General features: G+C 39.6%; 1 protein-coding gene across 1 annotated transcript in view; it reads left to right on the top strand.

The window, feature by feature from the left end:
- Window positions 1-22886, top strand: part of LRP2BP (LRP2 binding protein) — a 78645-nt gene that overhangs the window by 145 nt on the left and 55614 nt on the right. Inside the window, exons 2-4 of the mRNA XM_053700849.1 lie at window positions 270-339; window positions 9192-9326; window positions 22214-22323. Of these exons, the coding sequence (XP_053556824.1) occupies window positions 9209-9326; window positions 22214-22323 (228 nt within the window). The 5' untranslated portion in view covers window positions 270-339; window positions 9192-9208. The remainder of the gene's footprint in view (window positions 1-269; window positions 340-9191; window positions 9327-22213; window positions 22324-22886) is intronic.

The following is a 22886-nucleotide window of genomic DNA, read 5'->3' as shown; positions in this document are numbered from 1 at the left end:
ATAAATCCATTATAAACATGAGCACTAAATAATGTTGATAATATATAGTCATAGCGATGTACGTGTAGTATGTAAGCACTGATTAATGTTACCAATACGTTTTTGTTTTTAAACAGTTACTCTGCGACGTAGCTGTTGATACACTTGCATTTAATATGTGTATTGGAATATATATTTAATCACTGAAATTCAACGTAAAATATTCATATTTTGTAACACAAATGAGAGTGAATGTTGTATTGATATTCTTTTTATCTACATGATTCCAGGAAGAATAGTACAAGTATGCTGTCTTCAGACTGTTTCTGAACACATGTAGTACATTTATAATACAGAGAGGTAAGCACAAATTCATATAGTTGCACATAAAATTACAATCTATTTATTTTACAGTTTGATTACACACGTAAAATAGTAACTATGTTACACGTGTGAATGAACACAAAAAGCTTTATTATGGAATGAAAACATTATTAATTATTCATTCAGAGCATGCAATTAAAAAATACAAAATGTACTTCTATACTAATTTCTTTCTAATGGTAGTGAGATTCCACATTCCTTATTCTTGGGATTACATCACTTGGCCACCAGGAGGAGGCAAAGACACCCTACCAGAGGTTTATATATATCCCTGCTACTTCCCTTCCTCTCTCAGTATTTCTTTGCCTATTCAAGGAGAGTAGAAGTGTTATAAAAATAATTTCTTACTAGCCTCAGTGGATAGTTCCCAGAATAGAGGGTTTTTATTCTACAGCTGGTACACTATACTTCTTCTAAGTGAAGTTTGTGTGCAGGAGGTTGCTGGTGTCACGGGGAAGTAACCAAGCCTCCTCCAATGGTAGCTTGCTACAGTTGTAACTATGCAGGTTACAGGGGTGAGGGTGGTGCTCCTCTGTGTGCAATTACCACGTCACTGACTTAGTATTCCCTAATTATTCCCCATAATTAGGATATCCTTTATTGGTGACAGGGCACAGTCAGACTGGGTCTATTGTCACTGGTGCTGGGGAGAGTAGGATACTAGTTATGTGTTTGCTGCACTTGAAACCTTTTTTTCCTTTTACATACTGTTAGCCGATCTCACACTGTTAAGGCTCCTAATATACCGGCACAGCCGGATTATATGGGAATGATGTTTGGAAAATGTATTACTATACAGTGTGGGATATAATATATACAAGTAATATATAGGAGTTGTGTTGTAATTTGGAAATCTCCTATATCTTTGGTTGTTATGGAGCAAACTGAAAATAGTGAGGCTAACCCTGTAATATGAGAATAAGGTTATGGTTATGGTGGTTCCTAACAATAAATGTTTGAGAAGGTGGTCGTTTGCCCTTCTGCACAATTATGTTAAACGTTTGACATTTGTTCTACAGTCTCATTTTCAGTCAGTGGTGGACCTAATGCACAGGGGGCCCTGGTGCAAGAATTTATTTCCCCCCCCCCCCCCCAAGACATCCAGTGTTTGCATAGTTTGCATGAGAAAATGGATCAGACCCTAAACCATAGAAAATTATAAATATATATACATTTATAGATCTATAAATAAATACATTTATTTACACACATATATATATATATATATATATATATATATATATGTGTGTGTGTGTATGTGCGTGTGAGTATGTATGTTTTTTTTCTTCTGACAGATACATACATTTTTAATTTTTTTTTTTTTTTTTTTTTCAAAAATAGTTTTATTTTACAGATAAGAAAGTTATACATCGTAAATGCACTTTTGTTAGGGTTACAATTCAATATGGCTTTACAGCTGTGTGGGTTGTACACATACAATGCTGTAAACAAATAAGCATGTAGTGATAAAGGTAATAAACAATAAATCATATAGTAACATATTAAACGAATAAACAACATAAACAACACATTGTGCTTCCTGTTGTCCCTCATGTTTTCCCCCTCCAGTATCTCAAGGTCAGTTTCCACCTCTTCTGTCAGTGTCTAGTGTCATATGTTTTGGTGTTTTATATCCTATTGGTATCAAACTTATTCCTCAAGTATTCTTCCCATAAAATCTTAATCTGTATGTACTTGTCTAACCTTCGTTGTTTAAGGTAGTGGTATTCCTCTAGCTGTATAGTGCGATTGCACTCCTGAACCCATAGCGCAGTGGTCGGGATTATAGAACTTTTCCAGTTCTTGGCTATTAGTTTCTTGATGCTGTTACTTGCTATGTTAAATAATTTAGTTTGTTCTGAGGTGAATTTTTTGGGGACTATGTGAAACAGCCACAAGAGTGGGTCTACTGGTAAGGCTTTATCTAGTAACTTTGATGTTTCCTTTGTGATTTCATCCCACATTGGGGTTATTTTAGGGCAAAGCCACCAGATATGTGCCATATGGCCGATTTGATCATGGCACCTCCAGCAGAGGTTGGAGGCTTCTCTGAATATTTTCTGGCATCTTGATGGAGTAAGATACCATCTATGGAGAATTTTCAGGTTTAACTCAATGAGGTTACTAGATGTGGCAGATCTCTTAATGGCTATAAATATCTTAGAGGCGTCAATGTGTGATATCTGAATTCCCAATTCCTCCCCCCATCTATTGATGAAGTGAGGGGTGTGACCTGGTGAATTTTGTTTCAGTAGTGCATAAATCATTGATAAGGTGTGTTTTGTAGGAGATTCTTTATGGCATAAGGACTCGAATGTCGTTAGTGGCCTCAACATATTCCTTTTATGCGGATGTCCTGACAGGTAATTGTAACACTGCATATAAAAATACCAATCTCTGAAACAATTAAAGCCTTGTTCAGTTAGGGCCATTCTAGGGAACAACTGAGTTTCAGTACCCAGGTGGCACATCATCAATTCCCTGTCCGGTTGTGTGTCATTTTTTATCTTTGCTACTAGGCCAGGGGCGAATTCTTTATTAGAGATGAAAGAGGTAAGGGGAGAGTAGGTGGACGAGATGTTGGGGTGCTCTACTAGTATCTTTTCCCATATCAGCATGGTCTCCTGTACTGTGTGTGCAACGTATATCTAGGGTGATCTATTAATTGATGGTGTCCAGCATCTTGTGCCTAAGTGCAATGTACCAGCTATGTCATGTTCGAGGCGAACCCAGATTTTAAAGTTAAAGTTAGTATACCAGTCCACTATTCTCTGTAAGTGTGTAGCCTTCCAGTATGCGACGAGGTCAGGTACCCCCATTCCCCCGTTATCTAGTGTCTGATACATGTCTTTCCTATTGATCCGTGCGTGTCGTTTGTTCCATATAAATTCAAATATTTTAGTTTGCAGGGACGTAAGAAAAGTGCGTGGAAGGGCTATGGGTAGTGTCTGTATGATATATAATATTTTTGGCAGGATACTCATCTTAATGGCACTGATCCTGCCTACCCAGGATAGAGGTTTTCTACGCCAGGAAGACAGGGTGGATACTATTGATGATTGAAGTGGTAGGAAATTTGTCTCGAATATTTGGGTAATCTTTGGGGTTAAAAATATCCCTAGATATTTCAATTTGCTTTTTTGCCACTTAAATGTACATATACGTGAGATAGGTATTAAATCCCCTTCTGGTATGTTTATGTTTAGGATTTCTGATTTATTCTGGTTGATAAGAAAGTTTGAAATCTTTCCAAATGCATCTAGCTGTTTCAATAATCCTGGTATAGATTGTCTAGGGTTCGTCAAGAAAAAGAGCACGTCATCTGCATATAGAAGCATCTTATGTTGATGTCCCCTAACCTCAACTCCCTCAATGTCTACCGTGTGTCTAACCTTAAGTGCCAGCATTTCTATTACACAGGCAAACAGGAGCGGGGACAGCGGACATCCCTGCCTGGTTCCGTTAGATATCTCAAATGGGGCTGATAAAGATCCGTTTACCCGGATTCTAGCTGTCGGACAATGGTACATTGCAAATACCCTATCTACAAATGTCTCGCCAAGGCCCATTCTCATAAGGACCACCCGGAGGAACTGCCAGTTGACCCGGTCGAACGCCTTTTCAGCATCCGTGGATATTACCACAGTCGGAACACCGCGATTATTAACATAATCTATCAAATTAAGGGCTCGTACAGTGTTGTCTTTGGCTTCCCTTGTGGGAACGAAGCCCACTTGATCAGCGTGGATTAAGTTTGGGAGTAAGGCGTTCAACCGGGTCGCCAGCAGCTTGGCATATATCTTCACGTCGGTGTTCAGTAGTGATATCGGTCTATAGTTCTCGACTCTCGAGTGGTCCTTACCTTCCTTTGGGATTAGTGTTATGTGTGCAGCAAGGGAATTGCTAAGGAATGGTTCTTTACCGGAAATGGAGTTAAAGAGGGTCAGCATGTGTGGGGCTAGAATCTTACTGTATTTTTTATAGTAGTAGTTAGTGAAGCCGTCTGGGCCAGGGGCTTTTCCGGTCATACATTTTTAATTTTATGTACAAGAATTTTTTAATTTTTTTATGAATAGCTAAATTTGGCTTGGCTTCTACAGTACAATCCTTCTGTCATCCAATTGGTTAAAACAAGTTTGTGAGTGATACCAGCCACAAGTCAGAGGTTACACAATGGAGTTAATATAGCCAACTAGGAACCTATTACTAGACCAGCCAGGCTGCAACCCCCCCCAAAAGCAAGTGAAAAGAAAAGATGCCCCCACACACAGCCCCCTTTCCTTCCATATTGTCTGGGACACTATATCACTCCTGCCCTGTATGCTGTCAAACTCACTGCAGACAGCTCCAGAGTGGGAGGTTAGAGGGAGGGCAGAGCAGGAGAGATCTATCAGTCTGTCTGCACTGTAAGAGACAGGTAGGCAGTGTAGCCAGAAGTGCCATGCTTCACTCACTCTGCATCATGCTTTAGAAGAGCACTGCATGTACACACACACTGCTTTGCTCCACCCACCTCTATTTTTTTATTAGAAAATGTCCATGTTTAGACTCTACCATCTAACATGGTGCCTGCAGCTGTGCTGTTTAATGTGCCCACTCCCTCACTTGGGCCCTGATGCCACTGCACCTGCTGCACCTCCAGTAGTTCTGCCTATTAGTAAGGTACCTATAGTAACTAATAAGTAGACATCTGATTTTTCAGAGGGATTTAAACTCCTTTGCAAACTGCTGTTTCTGAATCACAAAACAAAACATTATACTCCTGAATCAAAGAGTAACACTTCTGGCACTAGATCTGTTAGTCAGTCTCCAGGTTCTGACTTGAAGGGCTTATCTACTACGTCAGAAGGTGTGGTACCTGCTTGAGAGTGCTCAGAGTTAAAGAACCTGAGGAAATTACCTTTCTTTTAAAAAGAGGTCCTGAGGACCCTAGGTGTCCAGGATTCTAAAACCAGCTTTAGAGAAACCTGTGCAGAAATTAAATCTCATATTCAGACTAAGGTCTCTCACTCCTGAGACATTTCCTGTTCCTTCATTAATTACTGAAATTATTTCAAAGGAATGGGACAAACTAGGAGTACCTTTTACACCCGCAGCAACATTTAAGAAACTTCCCTGTTGCTGAGGCTAGTTTAGAACTATGGGGCACCATACCTAAGGTAGAGGGTACAATATCTACATAAGCTAAGAGGACGACTATTCTGTTAGAGGACAGTACATCCTTTAAAGATTCTATGGACAGGAAACTGGAAGGTTACCTTAGAAAGGCATTTCGGCAGGGAGGATTTCTTTTTCAAACTGCAGTGGGTACTGCCACAGTTGGTGGAGCAGCATCTTTTTGGTGTAATTCCCTATCTGATTTAGTTTCTAAGGAATTTTCTTTGGTAGAGATACAAAACAAGATTCAGGCCTTGAAGATGGTGAATTTATTCATCTTTGATGCAATCATACATATTGTTCACATCAATGCTGCATGGGAGTTATTACTCCAGTTCCGCCCAAGGAACAGGCAAAAGGGGTTTTTTTTTCAACACTTTTCATAGTTCCAAAAAAGGAGGGTGCGTATCGCGCAATATTCAATATTTTATCTCCGGTAAACGTAAGGGCTAAAGGGCTGCAGCAGTGACTTTGTCCTTTTGGTTTAAGAGTGTAATTCGCAGAGCTGTTAGGATTACTGCTCATTCTTCTAAATTGTGGGCCTTTTCAGAATAAGGCCTCTGTAGAACATATTTGCAAGGCCACAACTTGGTCTTCCTTTCCACACTTTTACAAGGTTTTATCATTTTGATGTTTTTGCCTCAGCGGAGGCTGCATTTGGTAGACAGGTTCTTCAGGGGTGTTACCTAGCGTTTAGGAGTCTGCCTTACCTTTTTTATTTCCCACCCATTATTTTTTTGGTTGTCTCCACAGCTTGAGTATTGGTTCCCAATAGTAAGGAACGTGGACTCTAACTACTATTAGAAAGAAAACATAATTTATTCTTACCTGATAAATTAATTTCTTTCTTGGAAGTGAGAGTCCATGAACCACCCAACAGTGTATTTCAGGTGGCGGCAGTCCTAGTTTGCACCTCTCTTACCCTATCTTTCTTACTTTTTCTTTCCTCGGCTATAAATACTACTGGGAGAGGAAGGGAAGTAGGAGGGATATATATAAAGCTCAGGTAGGGTGTCCTCCTGGTGGCCAAGAATAAGGAACGTGGACTCTCACTACCAAGAAACAAATTAATTTATCAGGTAAGAATAAATTATGTTTTTTTTCCCCTATGTTGAAACTTAGCTCCTTTCCAGGAGAGGATACCTGGGCAGCAGTAGCGGTTCTATAACTTAATATTTTAAAAAAGGTGCTAATAAAGGTGGCGAAAAAGTTTGGACACATAATATATAGAGTCCTTTGCAGCTCAACTGTAATGCTCGTGGGATACTCCTCTATCAGACCGAACTCGGCCAGTAGTCTTGTTATCCCGGCGTGATAGGGAATATCCCCGAGCAGAGAAAGTTAGTAAGATGAGGAAGGCAACACTCACCACCACAGGCAGGACAGTCCCCAGCGGCAACGGCAGAGCAGTCCAAGTACAAACCACTAGAATGGTCAGGCAGGCAGGGTTGGCAACTGCAAAGCAGTCCAAGGGCACACCACTAGAATGTTCAGGCAGGCAGGATTTTGATAACAGTAGAGCAGTCCAAGGGCACACCACTAGAATGGTCAGGCAGGCAGGGTTCGGCAACAAAGAGGCAACCCAGAACAACAGGGGTTAATAAGCAGAGTAGTCAGACAGGCAGGGTTCAGCAGAAGTATAGCAATCCAGCAAATTAGGGGTTAAACAGGCAGAGTAGTCAGACAGGCAGGGTTCAGCAGCAGTATATCAATCCAGCAAATTAGGGGTATAACAGGCAGAGTAGTTAGACAGGCAGGGTTCAAACACATTAACGCAATACTGTAGTAACTATCTATCACACCCAGGAGCACACAAAGTAACACCTATACTTGGGCAGTGATTGATCGTTATTGAGGGACTTACATAGGTGCAGGATTCGTGCCACAAGAATCCAGACCGGCATCTGAGAGAAAGGAGCGTGAGGCGATGACGTCAGCGCCGCATGCATCCGGACCCGACACAGCCCCTGGCAACGAGCAGGGAATGAGATCCTGTGCCCCTAGCAACGGCTAGAGCGATGTGTGCGCTTAGCAAACCCATAGAACCGCCACTGCTGGGTAGGCTAGGGTTACCAACACAGCCATGTTTTCCTGGACACTTATGAGTTACACCTGCTGCAGGGTGTGCAGGGAGGAACATGTATTGTGTTTCTGGACAGCACTATTCAGATTCCTCCCTGTACACCCTGCAGCATGTGTAGCTTATAAGTGTTCTGTATTTTAAGGGATGGGTGGCAACGCTAGGGTAGGATCAAGAGAGTGTGCATGTGTCTTTGGAACAAAATATAACATTAGCTTTCTCCTCTCTCCTTTTGGTTTCCTATTTTTTCCCTGTATCTAGGGTTGTTCCCTCACCTTTGTCCTCATTTGTCTCTCCTTTAGTTCATGACTTTATCCAACACCAAAAGTTTCTCTTTTTTACTTTTCGATTCCCCTTTTCCTTACTCTTATCCTGTGCCTCATGCTTCCCTTATCCTACTTCATGTCCATTTTTTACTATCTTCCTCCTTGAAGGGAAATTCTAGTCATATTTAAAATGCACATAAATGCATTTCAAATTTTATTGTAGATCCTAGATGAATAAATCAGAGGGCGCTTCATGTGCATAAGTAGTTACACAACCAGTGTGAATAATAGTAGTGCAGGGTACTCACAATATGTTGCAGCACTCTGGAGACTCACAGTGCTCCAGCTCACTAAGCAAAGGATAGGCAGCTTCCTCCAAAGGATCAAGCAGGTGGAATTCTATTCATACAAATCAGATTCATATGTATTAATATAAAACCATTTAACTATTGTTCACACTGGTTGTGTAACTACTTATATGCACATAAAGGGCCCTCTGATTTATTCATCTAGGATCTCTATTGCTCTTTTGTGAAGTTAGAGAGGTGCTGCATCTGGATTGTGCATTTCACCAAGGAGTAAAACGGATATAAGAACTTTGTTCATCCTATTTTACAAAGTACATTTGATCCAGGACTTATCTCTGTGACCTGAGATAAGTTTATTCTGTTTGAGTATTTTGGTTATATTTATAAATTCATTTATATTCTCTGTATTTTATGTGCATACACATTCTGTGACGTTCATCCCAAATTACAAATCTTATTTCTACACTTGAGGCAGCACAGCCCTCTATAAGATGGATTATATTGCATGTATGTCGGACAGTAGATAAGGTAGTTACATCACTTCTGCGTTTGGGTCACTGGCAACCTTGGGGTTAATAGTATATTTATGGTTCCAAAACATTTGATGAATGGGCTAAGATTCAAAAAAGAATTTTGTGCCATGAGATAATATCCACTCACAATAAATAAAAACCTACCCTGATGTACAATTAGGAATTCACCACCTGTATGTTAAACTGTGGTCATCTAAGGATATAAGATAACATTTCAGGTATCTAGAACTTGAAATGCACCCTGCAGATCTGCTACAAATCTGTTCTTAATTGGCTTTAACTCATAACAACTGCAACAACATACTAACATTATGACCGTGGTTGGCCTTACTGTTTGCAGACTCAAGCCCTGATTGGATCCTCCAAGTAAGGCAGATGGTGTTTTTTTTATAGTAACATAAATTGTTTAATGAGAAAGTAACAGCCTTTGTAACGCTTTTGTGCTTTTAAATTAACTTATAAAATTATGTTTCCCGTCCTTTAGTCACAGCTGTGTTAACAATGAAGCTAAGCTCAGAGGACCTGCCAAAAAGATACAGCGGGAGCATCCTGGATATTATATGTCAGCTGCCAGATTTCTCACAGGACAAGAAGCTGCTTGGAACATCTGGGGCACCTGGTATTATATTATCCAATACATATAGATACATTTTACTCATTCTATAGCATTACAAACATGGCATCACATAAATGAATCTATGTTAATAATCAAATCAATACCCATGAATGTATTTTTTTCTTCAATGATTTGTAGATTTTGCACAGGATTTTTGCAAATTCAAATTTGTGTCACAATTCTAAGGCTGGGTGATCAGCAGGAGTAGACATGTACAATTGGTTTTTTGAGTCCTCTTTTCTAGTGTCAACATGCATATCCATAGTGTTATCTAGGGAAAAGACAATGCATTCATAGACACTCATGTTTGCCGAAGGGCCTCATTGTAAAAGTGAGATTATGTTTAAAATGGATTGAGCATCACTTCACCTTTATTTTCCACAGTTTAATGAGTGGGCGTTTGTATAAACTGCACTTTCCTTCAGTCCCACATATTTGTTTGCTGCAATCCAGCAGCTACGACCAGAATAACCCTATCACCTATAACCCTAATGTTTGCGTTAACACTCATTTTGTAATCATGCCTAAAGTGTGGGTGGCAGTTTGGCAGTCTATGGGTAGTATTTTGGTGATGTGAGGGGGTTTGGGTGGTTTTGGAATCTAATCTATGGGTGGGATGGGTAATATGTGTGTAGTCAAAATGGTATTTGGCAATCTATGAGCAGGGTTCGGGTTAGTTTTTTGCAGTCCAGTTTATATTTTTCAGTCCATAGACAGGGGTTGGGTAGTCTATGTGGTGTTTGGAAGAGGTCTGGGCAGTATTTTGCAGTCTTTAAACAGGGATCAAGTGAGGTATGGGCAGTTTGTGTGGTTTTTGGCAGTGTTTGTATAAGGTTTGGGTAGTAAGGGACAGAATGGACAGTGGGACACAGGTCAAATTTAAAGGGACAGTCTACTACAGAATTGTTATAGTTTAAGAAGATAGATAATCCCTTTATTACCTATTCCCCAGTTTTGCATAACATACTCGGTTATATTAATACACTTTTTACCTCTGTGATTACCTGGTTTCTAAGCCTCTGCAGACTGCCCCTTATCTCAGTGCTTATGACCGACATGCATTTTAGTCGATCAGTGCTGACTCTTAAATAACACCACAGGAGTGAGCACAATATTATCTATGTCACACATGAACTAGCAGTTTCTAACAGTCAAAAACTTTCAAAATGCACTGAGATATGAGGCGGTTCAACGGCTTAGAGATTAGCATATAAACCTATCTAAGGTTAGCTTTCTACAAAGAATACTAAGAGAGCAATGCAAATTTGATGATAAAAGTAAATTGAAAAGTTGTTTAAAATTGCATGCCCTATCTGAATCATGACAGTTTAATTCTGACTAGACTATCCCTTTAAGCTAACTATATTATAGGATGTGGGAAAGGTTATCCAAAGACATAGCTTGTACTGCCAATAATTTTGAATGCAAAATATTTTATTTTTTGTTTTTGAAAATGGGAATTTTTAAACTATTTTGAAATCTAACCGGTAATTAGCTGTTTAAAGCAGGTTGGCATATGATTTGGACAAAAGTATATTTTACATAATAATCATAATTATCCTTATTTTTTTTTTATTTATTTTTTTAATTAATTTTTTATTGAAGTCATAAACAAATATAACAAAGGAGATATATCCAAAAACAATAGCAATAGCAAATAAAAGATATACAGTGCTATTACAAGAATACTGCCAAGTCAACTAATACAGATTATGCCAACTTAATATATATTTAGGAGTTTAAAAAGTAGTGCATGATGACAGTTATTATCAGAGTGATGAATCCCAAATTGGCTAGAGATATGGAGGAGCTATAAGGGTGACTAGGCAGTAGAAGCAAATAGAAGGGACTCTTCAAGCCCCTTTTTAAAGCGTTAGCGAGGAAATTGGACTATCTAAGCTGAGACTAAAGGTTTTATATTTTTGCATAATATGAGGATTAAAAATGATCCCCGCGTTGCACTAGGAAAGCATATATTAGAATGATTATTTGAAAAATATTGAGGCATGGCGGGGGTTGGCTTCATGGGTTTTAGGGAGGGGGAAATCAGCGGGCAAGAGACGCTCAAAGTGAGTTAAAAAAGGGGAGGGAGGGCGGAGCCAGTTAGGTTGTCAGGCTGGTATATACTCTTGGGTCTCTGAACTTTTGAGAATAGAAATTAAGGGTATGAGCATTGAGATCCCTCTGCAACTACAATGGACTAGCAGTACTCTTCTACGTAGTGACAGTGCTTGTCCGCTACAAATGTCTGCCAAGAGATAATATGTATAATCCCTCAGCTCGTATATATGAATTGCTCCTATATGAAGCTAAATATAACAGCAAATATTACTAAATGTTCAAAACTCCAAGCTACATATCAAGCTAAACAAGTAACAAACTTTTGAATATACATATATGAGCTAATTAACAGACTCAACTGACATACTAATTATCCTTATTTTAAATATTCCTTATTTTATTACAATCATCACCTATTAATGGTCCTGTTTTAGAATATTACTAGAGAGAAGTAAATGATGGCACCACTATGGATAAATCTTTAAAGTCTTATCACCATCATGGATCAGGGAAAATTCGCCTAAAACTATATTATATAGCTGAGGTGTGGTGCTTAGTATCAAAGTTATATTAACTTAAATTCAATAGAGAATTGAATAAGGATACTATGTTAGCACTCCTAAGACTTTATGGACAAATTAGAACGGAGAACTAGATAATTCACTTAATTTAAAACATATTTAAAATAATGGGTGTAGTTAAAACTAAAATGTTAGCAGAAAACTGATGATGATTTTCATCTAATAGATATTAGGTTGGTGCTGGTAGATAAATTATCTAGGATTCAATTTAGTACTAATATAATTCACTAGTGGGTGGCAGGATATTAGAACTGATAGGTCTGAAGAGGACACTAAAGTAACACTATATACACTATTTCAGCATTGTGTCAGGGTTACTTTGGAAATGGTGTCACTTACCAATTTGCAATCTGAATATAGGACCTAAGTAATGTCAGTTCAAATATATAACATAAAAATCAGATTTAAATTTACTTGTTCTATTTTATCATTTGTTGAACAGTATACACAAGTATTGTGTTGTCTGTTTTAAATAACAGCTTGCCACCATGATTAATGGAATCCCAATTACATAGCAGTTGGAGTGTATTGTAACGTGTTTGGTGTACACTTTATTATATTTACTTAATAAGTCTCTTATCACTGGTTCTCTGAGTGTTAATCTAGAAGAGCAACTAAATATTGTACTGGGGGTCAAATATTAGACCACCTGATTAGAGTAGTACTAGTTGCTGTCTCCTCTCAGGATTCGGATATGGCAGACTGTATTAATGAATCACATAAGTTTATTATTGTAGACAAAAGTGCCGGTCTGCTTGTGAGAAAAATAAATAATTAAACTGGTTTGTACTGTTAATAGTACTGATTGCCCACTCAGTAGTAAATCTTACGTTAGATTTGTATCGTAGTATATGTTGATATATTGTATCGATTTACTATTATTAGGTTGAGAGTTATTGGGCTGGAATGTGTATCTCAGTACAGATCCTGCTATGCGTCTGTGCTAAGAGCAAGCGTATTATTGTTTGTCAGCCTGTTATATATCAGGTAAAAGGCCAATGCACACTTTCTCACTGATTCTATAAGTGACACTCAATGAATATGGAGTTTAAGAGTTATTTTACATTGTCAAATTGTCACTTTTATAAAATAGAATACTCGAGCGTGTCGGTCACCTAATACTAGAGTTATTATTGACGTTTTTGTTACCAGCTCTTGATAGCTGGATAATACGCTATACTTAATGATACCTTAGCACCTTAATATATTTATAGCATGATCGCTTCATTATTTTAGTAACACCAGTCAATTATACTAATAATTTAAGCAGTCATTGACTCGGCAACAGTGTCTTTACAGTGAGTATTGCGATATCTCAGGTCCGTTATTAACCAGCAAGAGACCAGGTGATTTTAGCGTTGCTTCGGTACACAACTATTAATCAAGTATCTGGCGAATAGATTTACGTTAACCACTAGCCCCAGTTGGGGTCTGTATAAACTAGTACCAGACACCTATATCACCCATGTTTTGCCGCTAACAAGTTTTTTAAAATAACAATTGAGCTCCCATTAGCTCACTCCCTCCCTCCCTCTGCAACTACAATGGACTAGCAGTACTCTTCTACGTAGTGACAGTGCTTGTCCGCTACAAATGTCTGCCAAGAGATAATATGTATAATCCCTCAGCTTGTATATATGAATTGCTCCTATATGAAGCTAAATATAACAGCAAATATTACTAAATGTTCAAAACTCCAAGCTACATATCAAGCTAAACAAGTAACAAACTTTTGAATATACATATATGAGCTAATTAACAGACTCTACTGACATACTAATTATCCTTATTTTAAATATTCCTTATTTTATTACAATCATCACCTATTAATGGTCCTGTTTTAGAATATATCTGACCTTTTAGTTGCCTTCCTGCTCTTGACTGCAGTGTATAGTCATGTTAGTCTGTTATAATTGTTATATTAATTAAATTTCAGTAGCTTCATGTTGTCATCAAACATAGCAACAACAAAATATTGCTAGTTTTACACAGACATACATATACAGTATCCCACAAAAGTTCGTAAACCCCTCACATTTTTGTAAATATTTTATTATATCTTTTCATGTGACAACACTGAAGAAATTACACTTTGCTACAATGTAAAGTAGTGAGTGTACAGCCTGTATAACAGTGTAAATTTGCTGTCCGCTCAAAATAACTCAACACACAGCCATTAATGACTAAACCATTGGCAACAAAGGTGAGTACACCCCTAAGTGGAAATGTCCAAATTTGACCCAATTTGCCATTTTCCCTCCCCGGTGTCATGTGACTCGTTAGTGTTACAAGGTCTGAGGTGTGAATGGGGAGCAGGTGTGTTAAATTTGGTGTTATCGCTCTCACACTCTCTCATACTGGTCACTGGAAGTTCAACATGGCACCTCATGGCAAAGAACTCTCTGAGGATCTGAAAAAAAGAATTGTTGCTCTACATAAAGATGGCCTATGCTATAAGAAGATTACCAAGACCCTGAAACTGAGCTGCAGCACGGTGGGCAAGACCATACAGCGGTTTCACAGGACAGGTTCCACTCGTAACAGGCCTCGCCATGGTCGACCAAAGAAGTTGAGTGCACGTGCTCAGCGTCATATCCAGAGGTTGTCTTTTGGAAATAGACGTAAGAGTGCTGCCAGCATTGCTGCAGAGGTTTAAGGGTTAAGCCCGTCAGTGCTCAGACCATGCGCCGCACACTGCAAAAAAATGGTCTACATGGCTGTCATCCCAGAAGGAAGCCTCTTCTAAAGATGATGCTCAAGAAAGCCTGCAAACAAGCTTGCTGAAGACAAGCAGACTAAGGACATGGATTACTGGAACCATGTCCTGTGGTCCGATGAGACCAAGATAAACTTATTTGGTTCAGATGGTGTCAAGCGTGTGTGGTGGCAACCAGGTGAGGAGTACAAAGACAAGTGTGTCTTGCCTACAGTCAAGCATGGTGGTGGGAGTGTCATGTCTGGGCCTGCATGAGTGCTGCCGGCACTGGGGAGCTACAGTTCATTGAGGGAACCATGAATGCCAACATGTACTGTAACATACTGAAGCAGAGCATGATCCCCCTCCCTTCGGAGACTTGGCCGCAGGGCAGTATTCCATCATAACGACCCCAAATACACCTCCAAGACGACCACTGCCTTTCTAAAGAAGCTGAGGGTAAAGGTGATGGACTGGCCAAGCATGTATCCAGACCTAAACCCTATTGAGCATCTGTGGGGCATCCTCAAACAGAAGGTGGGGAAACGCAAGGTGTAAGGATTCCAGTCCGCTTTTTCCAGTTACCTTTCAATCACATGGTCTCTACCTGTCTGCATTTAAGTCATCACCTGACTGCAGACAGGTGCTTAGTTATTGCACATGTAGCTGTTTGTAGCAGTCCTGCTATCCTTTGCTACTGAGTTCTCTATCAAGCTCTCCTTGTGGATTACAAAGCTTTATTCCTTTGTCACCTATATTCTACTTATCCTTTTACCTCAGGAGAATTATAACACAGCGACTTTCATATAGCTCCTAATACCCTCTGCTGCACAAAGGTTTTATCACATTTCATGTTTTGCCGTAATCGGCACTTTCCCTGCAGCTGCTTACAAGCCACACGCCTTCTCTGTGGGACTTCACTTACCATCTTATCAAGCCCTCTGACATTGCACTCAACCGGTTGTCTCACCTACAATTCAAACTCTCATTTAGAGACAGCCGCTTACCTCTTCTGTGACCGGAGCTACAGTTTTCACTGCCGCTTGTGCCGCTGTCAGTCAGAGTCTCAGCTCCTCCTACCAGCGGTTACTAATCTCGGCTCTATAGCGGGCTATTACAAAGACTCTGTGTCTCGTATGTAATTCCCTCATCATGGTAACGCTGTGAAGGAAAACTTAACACCTAAGTCCTTTGTTAAAACCTGCTAGCTTACCTTTTGGACGAACTGTGCTAATCCTCTCTGTGCACATTACTCCCCTCAATACCTGCTTGCTATTCTATGTATGAGTAATTTGGAACTCTGCTTACATTTCAGAATCTTACTCCTATACTGATATCAGTTACAATAATAGAGTGAATTATAACTCTATCTCCACCTATGTAAATTACATTAACTTTATTTCACTTTATCAAACAGTCTATGCTAATTAATAGCCTGTTCAACAAAATGATACATATTCAGTTCTCATTAAGTCTGCAGCTGACTTCCTATATTTCTGCACAACCTGGAAACCAACCTTATAGAATAACTAAGCCACTTCTAAGATGGAACCAGCAGACTTACGTAACATTGTGTATAATCTGTCTCAAAGAGTAGATGAGCTCACCCAAGGTATGAGGGAACTTAAGGCTGAAAACAACAGCTTAAGGAAGGCTTTTAAAGACATAGCCCCCTCTAAATCATATACTACTGAGTCATCTGTGGAACCGCATATTTCCCCCCCGGATTTATTTAGCGGGGATAGATCTCTATACCGCCAATACAGAAATGCTTGTCTCTTAACCTTCAATTTAAAACCATATACTTACCCAAATGACAGGGTGAAGGTCTTAACTATGATTACATACCTACGCGGGGAACCCCGCACCTGGGCTGATACCCTGTTTGAGACCGATAGTCCCCTTTTGTCCTCACTTGAGTCATTTCTTGCAGTTTTGGATGAGCTATATTCAGATTCTAATCTACAGCTCACAGCAGAAACCAATCTGAGGAAACTAAAACAAGGGAACAGGCCTGTTGAATCTTATATAACAGACTTTAAACAATACGCTACTGACAGCCAGTGGAACACCATCGCATTAAAGAATCAATTTCGCCTGGGACTATCGGATCAGGTGAAGGATGAGTTGGCTCGCACTGAGCTCCCTGATTCGCTGGAAGGACTTATTAGACTCTCCATGCAAATCGACCGGAGGTTGAGAGAACGAAGATCCGAACGCCAATACACTGACTCCAGTCCTAGAAAGTCTACCCTACCTGCTCATGTACCAGTTTCTCATACTGCTACCTCAAGTAATCCTGAGGCTATGGAAATAGGTTTCTTCAGAGGCCCTCTCTCTTCTGAAGAAAGATTTAGACGAAAGACAAGAGGATTGTGTATGTATTGTGGATCAGCTTCTCACTCAATCAGAGAGTGCACTTCTTTACGCAAGAACAAAACCAGTAAGTCCTATTCTTCCTTGACTTCTCTGATTGTGTATGATCAACCTGCTCATTGTATCTTACCTCTCTCATTACAGTGGGACAACAAGCACATGAAGACTGAGGCTATAATTGACACCGGATCACAGGTCAATTATATTGATGTTTCCCTTGTAGCGAAAAATAAAATACCTCTAATTAAAAAATTGTCTCCTGTTTCTATTAAAGTAGTCGATGGTTCTGAAATATCCTCTGGTCCTATCATCCACCACACAATCCCGATTCTTGTTACTACTCTTGGTTTACATCAGGAATACATCACCTTTGATGTTATCACCTCACCTATTTTCCCTATTGTGTTAGGAATACACTGGCTGCGCCTACATGAACCACAGATCTCCTGGAGCTACCTAAAGGTTGATTTTACATCACCATATTGCAAACAAACTTGCTTCCAGCATTATCCTTTATTGCAAATCGTAGATTCCACTCAGGTCCCAGAGGTATATTCGAAATTTGCAGAAGTATTCAGCAAAAAGGAGGCAGAAACGCTGCCACCTCACCGGTCCTACGACTGCCCCATTGATCTAAAACCTGGTACGTCACCACCTTTTGGGCATCTCTATCCTTTGTCACAACCAGAACTTGATCACCTTAAGACCTACTTGGACGAGAATATTAAGAAAGGCTTCATTCGTCCTTCTGTTTCTCCAGCAGCTTCTGGTTTCTTCTTTGTCAGGAACAAGGACAATTCTCTACGGCCTATAATAGATTTCAGAGAATTGAATAAAATCACAATCAAGAACAGATATCCATTGCCGCTTATACCGGAACTTATTGAAAGGCTACAAAACGCCAAAATTTTCACTAAACTGGATTTAAGAGGTGCCTATAATCTCATTAGGATTAGAGAAGGCGACGAGTGGCTTACCGCTTTTAGAACTCGGTATGGCCTCTTCGAATACCTCGTCATGCCTTTTGGCCTCACCAATGCTCCTGCAACGTTCCAATATTTTGTGAACGACATCTTCCATGACCTTCTTGATACTTGCGTAGTTGTCTACCTCGATGATATTTTAATCTATTCGAACAACTTGGATGAACACATCAAACATGTTAGTTGGATACTGTCCCGTCTTCAAGTCCACCGGCTTTATGCTAAGTTGGAGAAATGTGTCTTCCATACGACTAAAATAGATTTTCTGGGTTATACTATTGGACCGAATGGCATCAAGATGCAAGATAGCAAGGTTGATGCCGTTAGATCTTGGCCTCAACCGAGTACCAGGAAGGATTTGCAACGTTTTCTCGGGTTCAGCAACTACTATAGTTGGAATGAAGCTGCTACTCAAGCTTTTATTTCACTCAAGGATTCTTTCACCTCGGCCCCTATACTACAGTTCCCTGATCCGTCCCTCCAATTCATTCTCGAAGTTGATTCCTCGGACTATGCTCTTGGAGCGGTTTTGTCCCAACGGAAGAGTCTAAAGGAGCCTCTACATCCTGTTGCTTTTTATTCTAAGTTACTTTCTCCTGCTGAGTTGAATTACTCCATAGGTGAAAAGGAGTTGCTTGCAATTAAGAGGGCTTTCGAGAACTGGAGACATCTGTTGGAGGGCACGACTAACCCCATACTCATCTATACGGATCATCGCAATCTAGAATACCTCCAAAAAAATAAAACGCTTTCTAGTAGACAAGTTCGTTGGAGCCTATACTTTAGCAGGTTCAATTACCAAATCATCTACAGACCTGGTGCTAAGAACGGCAAGGCTGATGCACTTTCCAGACGCCTACCTAGACCACCAAACACACAAGAAACCACCTCTATTATTCCGGCTGAAAGATTTCTAGGTATCCTACCTACCTTTGAATCACAAGTACAACGGTCTCTACAATCAGATAACGGCATACCTCATCGACAACTCACCTTCCGAAACAACCTGTACTTCCATGGAAATAAGTTATACGTGCCAGAAGACCTTAGGACGAATCTAATCAAGCAACACCATGACCCTCCTCTTCTTGGTCATCCAGGTATAAATAGAACCAAAAACCTTCTTTGTAGATGTTATTGGTGGCCTAATATGATATCAACTATTAAAAAGTATATACAAGCCTGTACGATTTGCATTACCTCTAAAAAGGACAGGAACAAACCCTATGGTCAACTTCTACCTATCAAAATACCTGATAGACCTTGGTTCCACATAGGTATGGATTTCCTAGTAGAACTACCCAGTAGTTCGGGCTTCAATACCATCTTAGTTGTCACGGACATTCTTACCAAAATGGCTATATTCATTCCATACCATAAACTGCCCACATCCAGTGAAACAGCACAGTTGTTCCTGAATACCGTTGTTCGTTATCATGGCTTACCTAGTATCATAACAACTGATAGAGGTACGCAGTTCACCTCTAAGTTTTGGAGACATCTTTCACAGCATTTGCAGATAGATCATCGTCTAAGCACAGCTTTTCATCCGCAAACCAATGGACAAACTGAAAGGCTAAACCAGTGGCTTGAGCAGTATCTTCGCTGTTACTGCTCGTATCACCAAAACAACTGGGCACAGTATTTATATTTGGCAGAATTTGCTTATAACAATTCCAACCACAGTTCTACTAACCTTTCACCATTCTTCGCTAACTATGCTTTTCATCCCTCTTTCAACATCCATGATAACCAACCAGTCAATTCCCCAACAGTTGATGACCTTCTGCAAACCATAGCAGAGAATTTCCAATTCTTGAAACGGAACTTGCAAAACTCTCAAGTCTCTCAAAAGAAGTACTACGACTTACGTAGGAGACCTGCTCCTACATATGCTGTTGGTGATAGGGTATGGCTCTCCACAAAGAACATCAAAATGCCTGTTCCATGTAAAAATCTCTCTGGCTTGTACATTGGTCCGTTCCTCATTACTAGAGTTGTCAACGCCAATGCTGTGACTTTGGAACTTCCATCCACCATACCCATCCATCCAACCTTCCATGTCTCTTTGTTAAAACCAGCTACCGATTTGTTGCCTACTTCTAGTATCCTACCCCCTCCAGCTTTGCCTATGGACTCCGATTCCTTTGAAGTTCAGGACCTTCTTGACTCCAGGATTCTGAATGGTGAACTACAGTATCTTGTTCGATGGAAGGGTTTCTCTCCAGACGACGACACCTGGGAGCCTTATACACACATTGATGCCCCTCGTCTTCTCTCTCGGTTCCATAGACGCTACCCTGATCGTCCTAAGCATCAAGCCGAGGATCAGCTTCCTTGAAGGGGGGCGTATGTAAGGATTCCAGTCCGCTTTTTCCAGTTACCTTTCAATCACATGGTCTCTACCTGTCTGCATTTAAGTCATCACCTGACTGCAGACAGGTGCTTAGTTATTGCACATGTAGCTGTTTGTAGCAGTCCTGCTATCCTTTGCTACTGAGTTCTCTATCAAGCTCTCCTTGTGGATTACAAAGCTTTATTCCTTTGTCACCTGGATTCTACTTATCCTTTTACCTCAGGAGGATTATAACACAGCAACTTTCAAATAGCTCCTAATACCCTCTGCTGCACAAAGGTTTTATCACATTTCATGTTTTGCCGTAATCGGCACTTTCCCTGCAGCTGCTTACAAGCCACACGCCTTCTCTGTGGGACTTCACTTACCATCTTATCAAGCCCTCTGACATTGCACTCAACCGGTTGTCTAACCTACAATTCAAACTCTCATTTAGAGACAGCTGCTTACCTCTTCTGTGACCGGAGCTACAGTTTTCACTGCCGCTTGTGCCGCTGTCAGTCAGAGTCTCAGCTCCTCCTACCAGCGGTTACTAATCTCGGCTCTATAGCGGGCTAGTACAAAGACTCTGTGTCTCGTATGTAATTCCCTCATCATGGTAACGCTGTGAAGGAAAACTTAACACCTAAGTCCTTTGTTAAAACCTGCTAGCTTACCTTTTGGACGAACTGTGCTAATCCTCTCTGTGCACATTACTCCCCTCAATACCTGCTTGCTATTCTATGTATGAGTAATTTGGAACTCTGCTTACATTTCAGAATCTTACTCCTATACTGATATCAGTTACAATAATAGAGTGAATTATAACTCTATCTCCACCTATGTAAATTACATTAACTTTATTTCACTTTTTCAAACAGTCTATGCTAATTAATAGCCTGTTCAACAAAGTGATACATATTCAGTTCTCATTAAGTCTGCAGCTGACTTCCTATATTTCTGCACAACCTGGAAACAAACCTTATACAAGGTCTCTAACATCCACCAGCTCTGTGATGTCGTCATGAAGAAGTGGAAGAGGACTTCGGTGGCAACATGTGAAGCTCTGGTGAACTACATGCCCAAGAGGGTTAAGGCAGTGCTGGAAAATAATGGTGGCCACACAAAATATTGACACTTTGGGCCCAATTTGAACATTTCCACTATGGCGTGTACTCACTTTTGTTGCCAACGGTTTAGACATTAATGGCTGCGGGTTGAGTTATTTTGAGGGGACAGCAAATTTACACTGTTATACAGGCTGTACATTCACTACTTTACATTGTAGCAAAGTGTCATTTCTTTAGTGTTTTCACATGAAAATATATAATAACATTTATAAAAATGTAAGGGGTGTACTCAATTTTGTGGGATACTGTGTGTATATGTATATGTGTGTGTATGTGTATATATATATATCTAGATCTATATCTATCTATCTATCTATCTATATATATATATATATATATATATATATATATCTCAGTTTTAAATTAGTGCACTCTCACTTCTATGTGTAAACCTTCAGAGTACTTGAGAAATGCAGTCCACAATATGCCGCAAAATTAAATGCTCAGCACTCTCCCAACGATGTTAAGTTTAATATTTTATTGTGACATTTCGGGGGAAATGCTTCCCTTCCTCAGAACGTCAGGTCTATACAGCTTAACATTGTTGGGTTAGTGCTGAGCACTTTTTTTTTATTTATTTATCTGTCTCCTTTCATAGTAGATAAATGTGAAGGAGAATAGAGCTTAGTATCAAGTCAGGATATCAGATGTGTGACACAACTCTAATATTATAAACATGCACAATGTGAATTATAAAGTATGCATTTTTGTTTATTTTTGGTTTATTAGAGTATACTCGTGATGCTTTACTGGAGATGGCAGAACAGTATCTAAAACTGAGGATTAAGGAAGGAGATACCACAGCAAACTTTGTTTTGGGACAGCTTTGCTTTGAAGAGGTTTGACTTTTTTAATATATTGCCTAATAAGTGGTCAGTTAATCTATAAGATTCAAGGATAAAAAAACTAATTCTATAAAACAAATAAATTACTATTCTTTTCTATCCGGAGGGTCTAGGCTCTCTCACTTTGCCTCTTTGTGTTGTTTTTATGGTGCAGTGCAAGTGCCATTTTATTTTTAAACTTTGATGAATAAACTTGGATTTTTTATCTTACTATGGTCTTTGAGTGCCGGGATCTTTGAGTTTCCTTTACTATTCTTTTCTACCCTATTTAAGTTTGTATTCCATATTTACTAATCTGTCTACAGTCTCTAATCTTTAAAGTGCCATAACTCTTAGCCGCTTTCCATCCTTCACATATTGTCACTTTATTTGGAATAATCGCTCTTGGTCAGATGTTTCTCATTCCATCACATGTAAATTTTAGATAGAAACCCAACAAGTCCTAACTCCAGTATATTCAGAGGCTTTTAGACACCTTCCTAGTAGCAGACTGACTTTAATGGTAGACAATCTCAGGGCAGTCATATTCATTTTTATATCCTTATAACCATCCATAA

Source organism: Bombina bombina, chromosome 2 (genome assembly GCF_027579735.1).
Source record: "Bombina bombina isolate aBomBom1 chromosome 2, aBomBom1.pri, whole genome shotgun sequence".
Taxonomy (NCBI): domain Eukaryota; kingdom Metazoa; phylum Chordata; class Amphibia; order Anura; family Bombinatoridae; genus Bombina; species Bombina bombina.
This window is presented reverse-complemented; position numbering and strand designations above follow the sequence as displayed.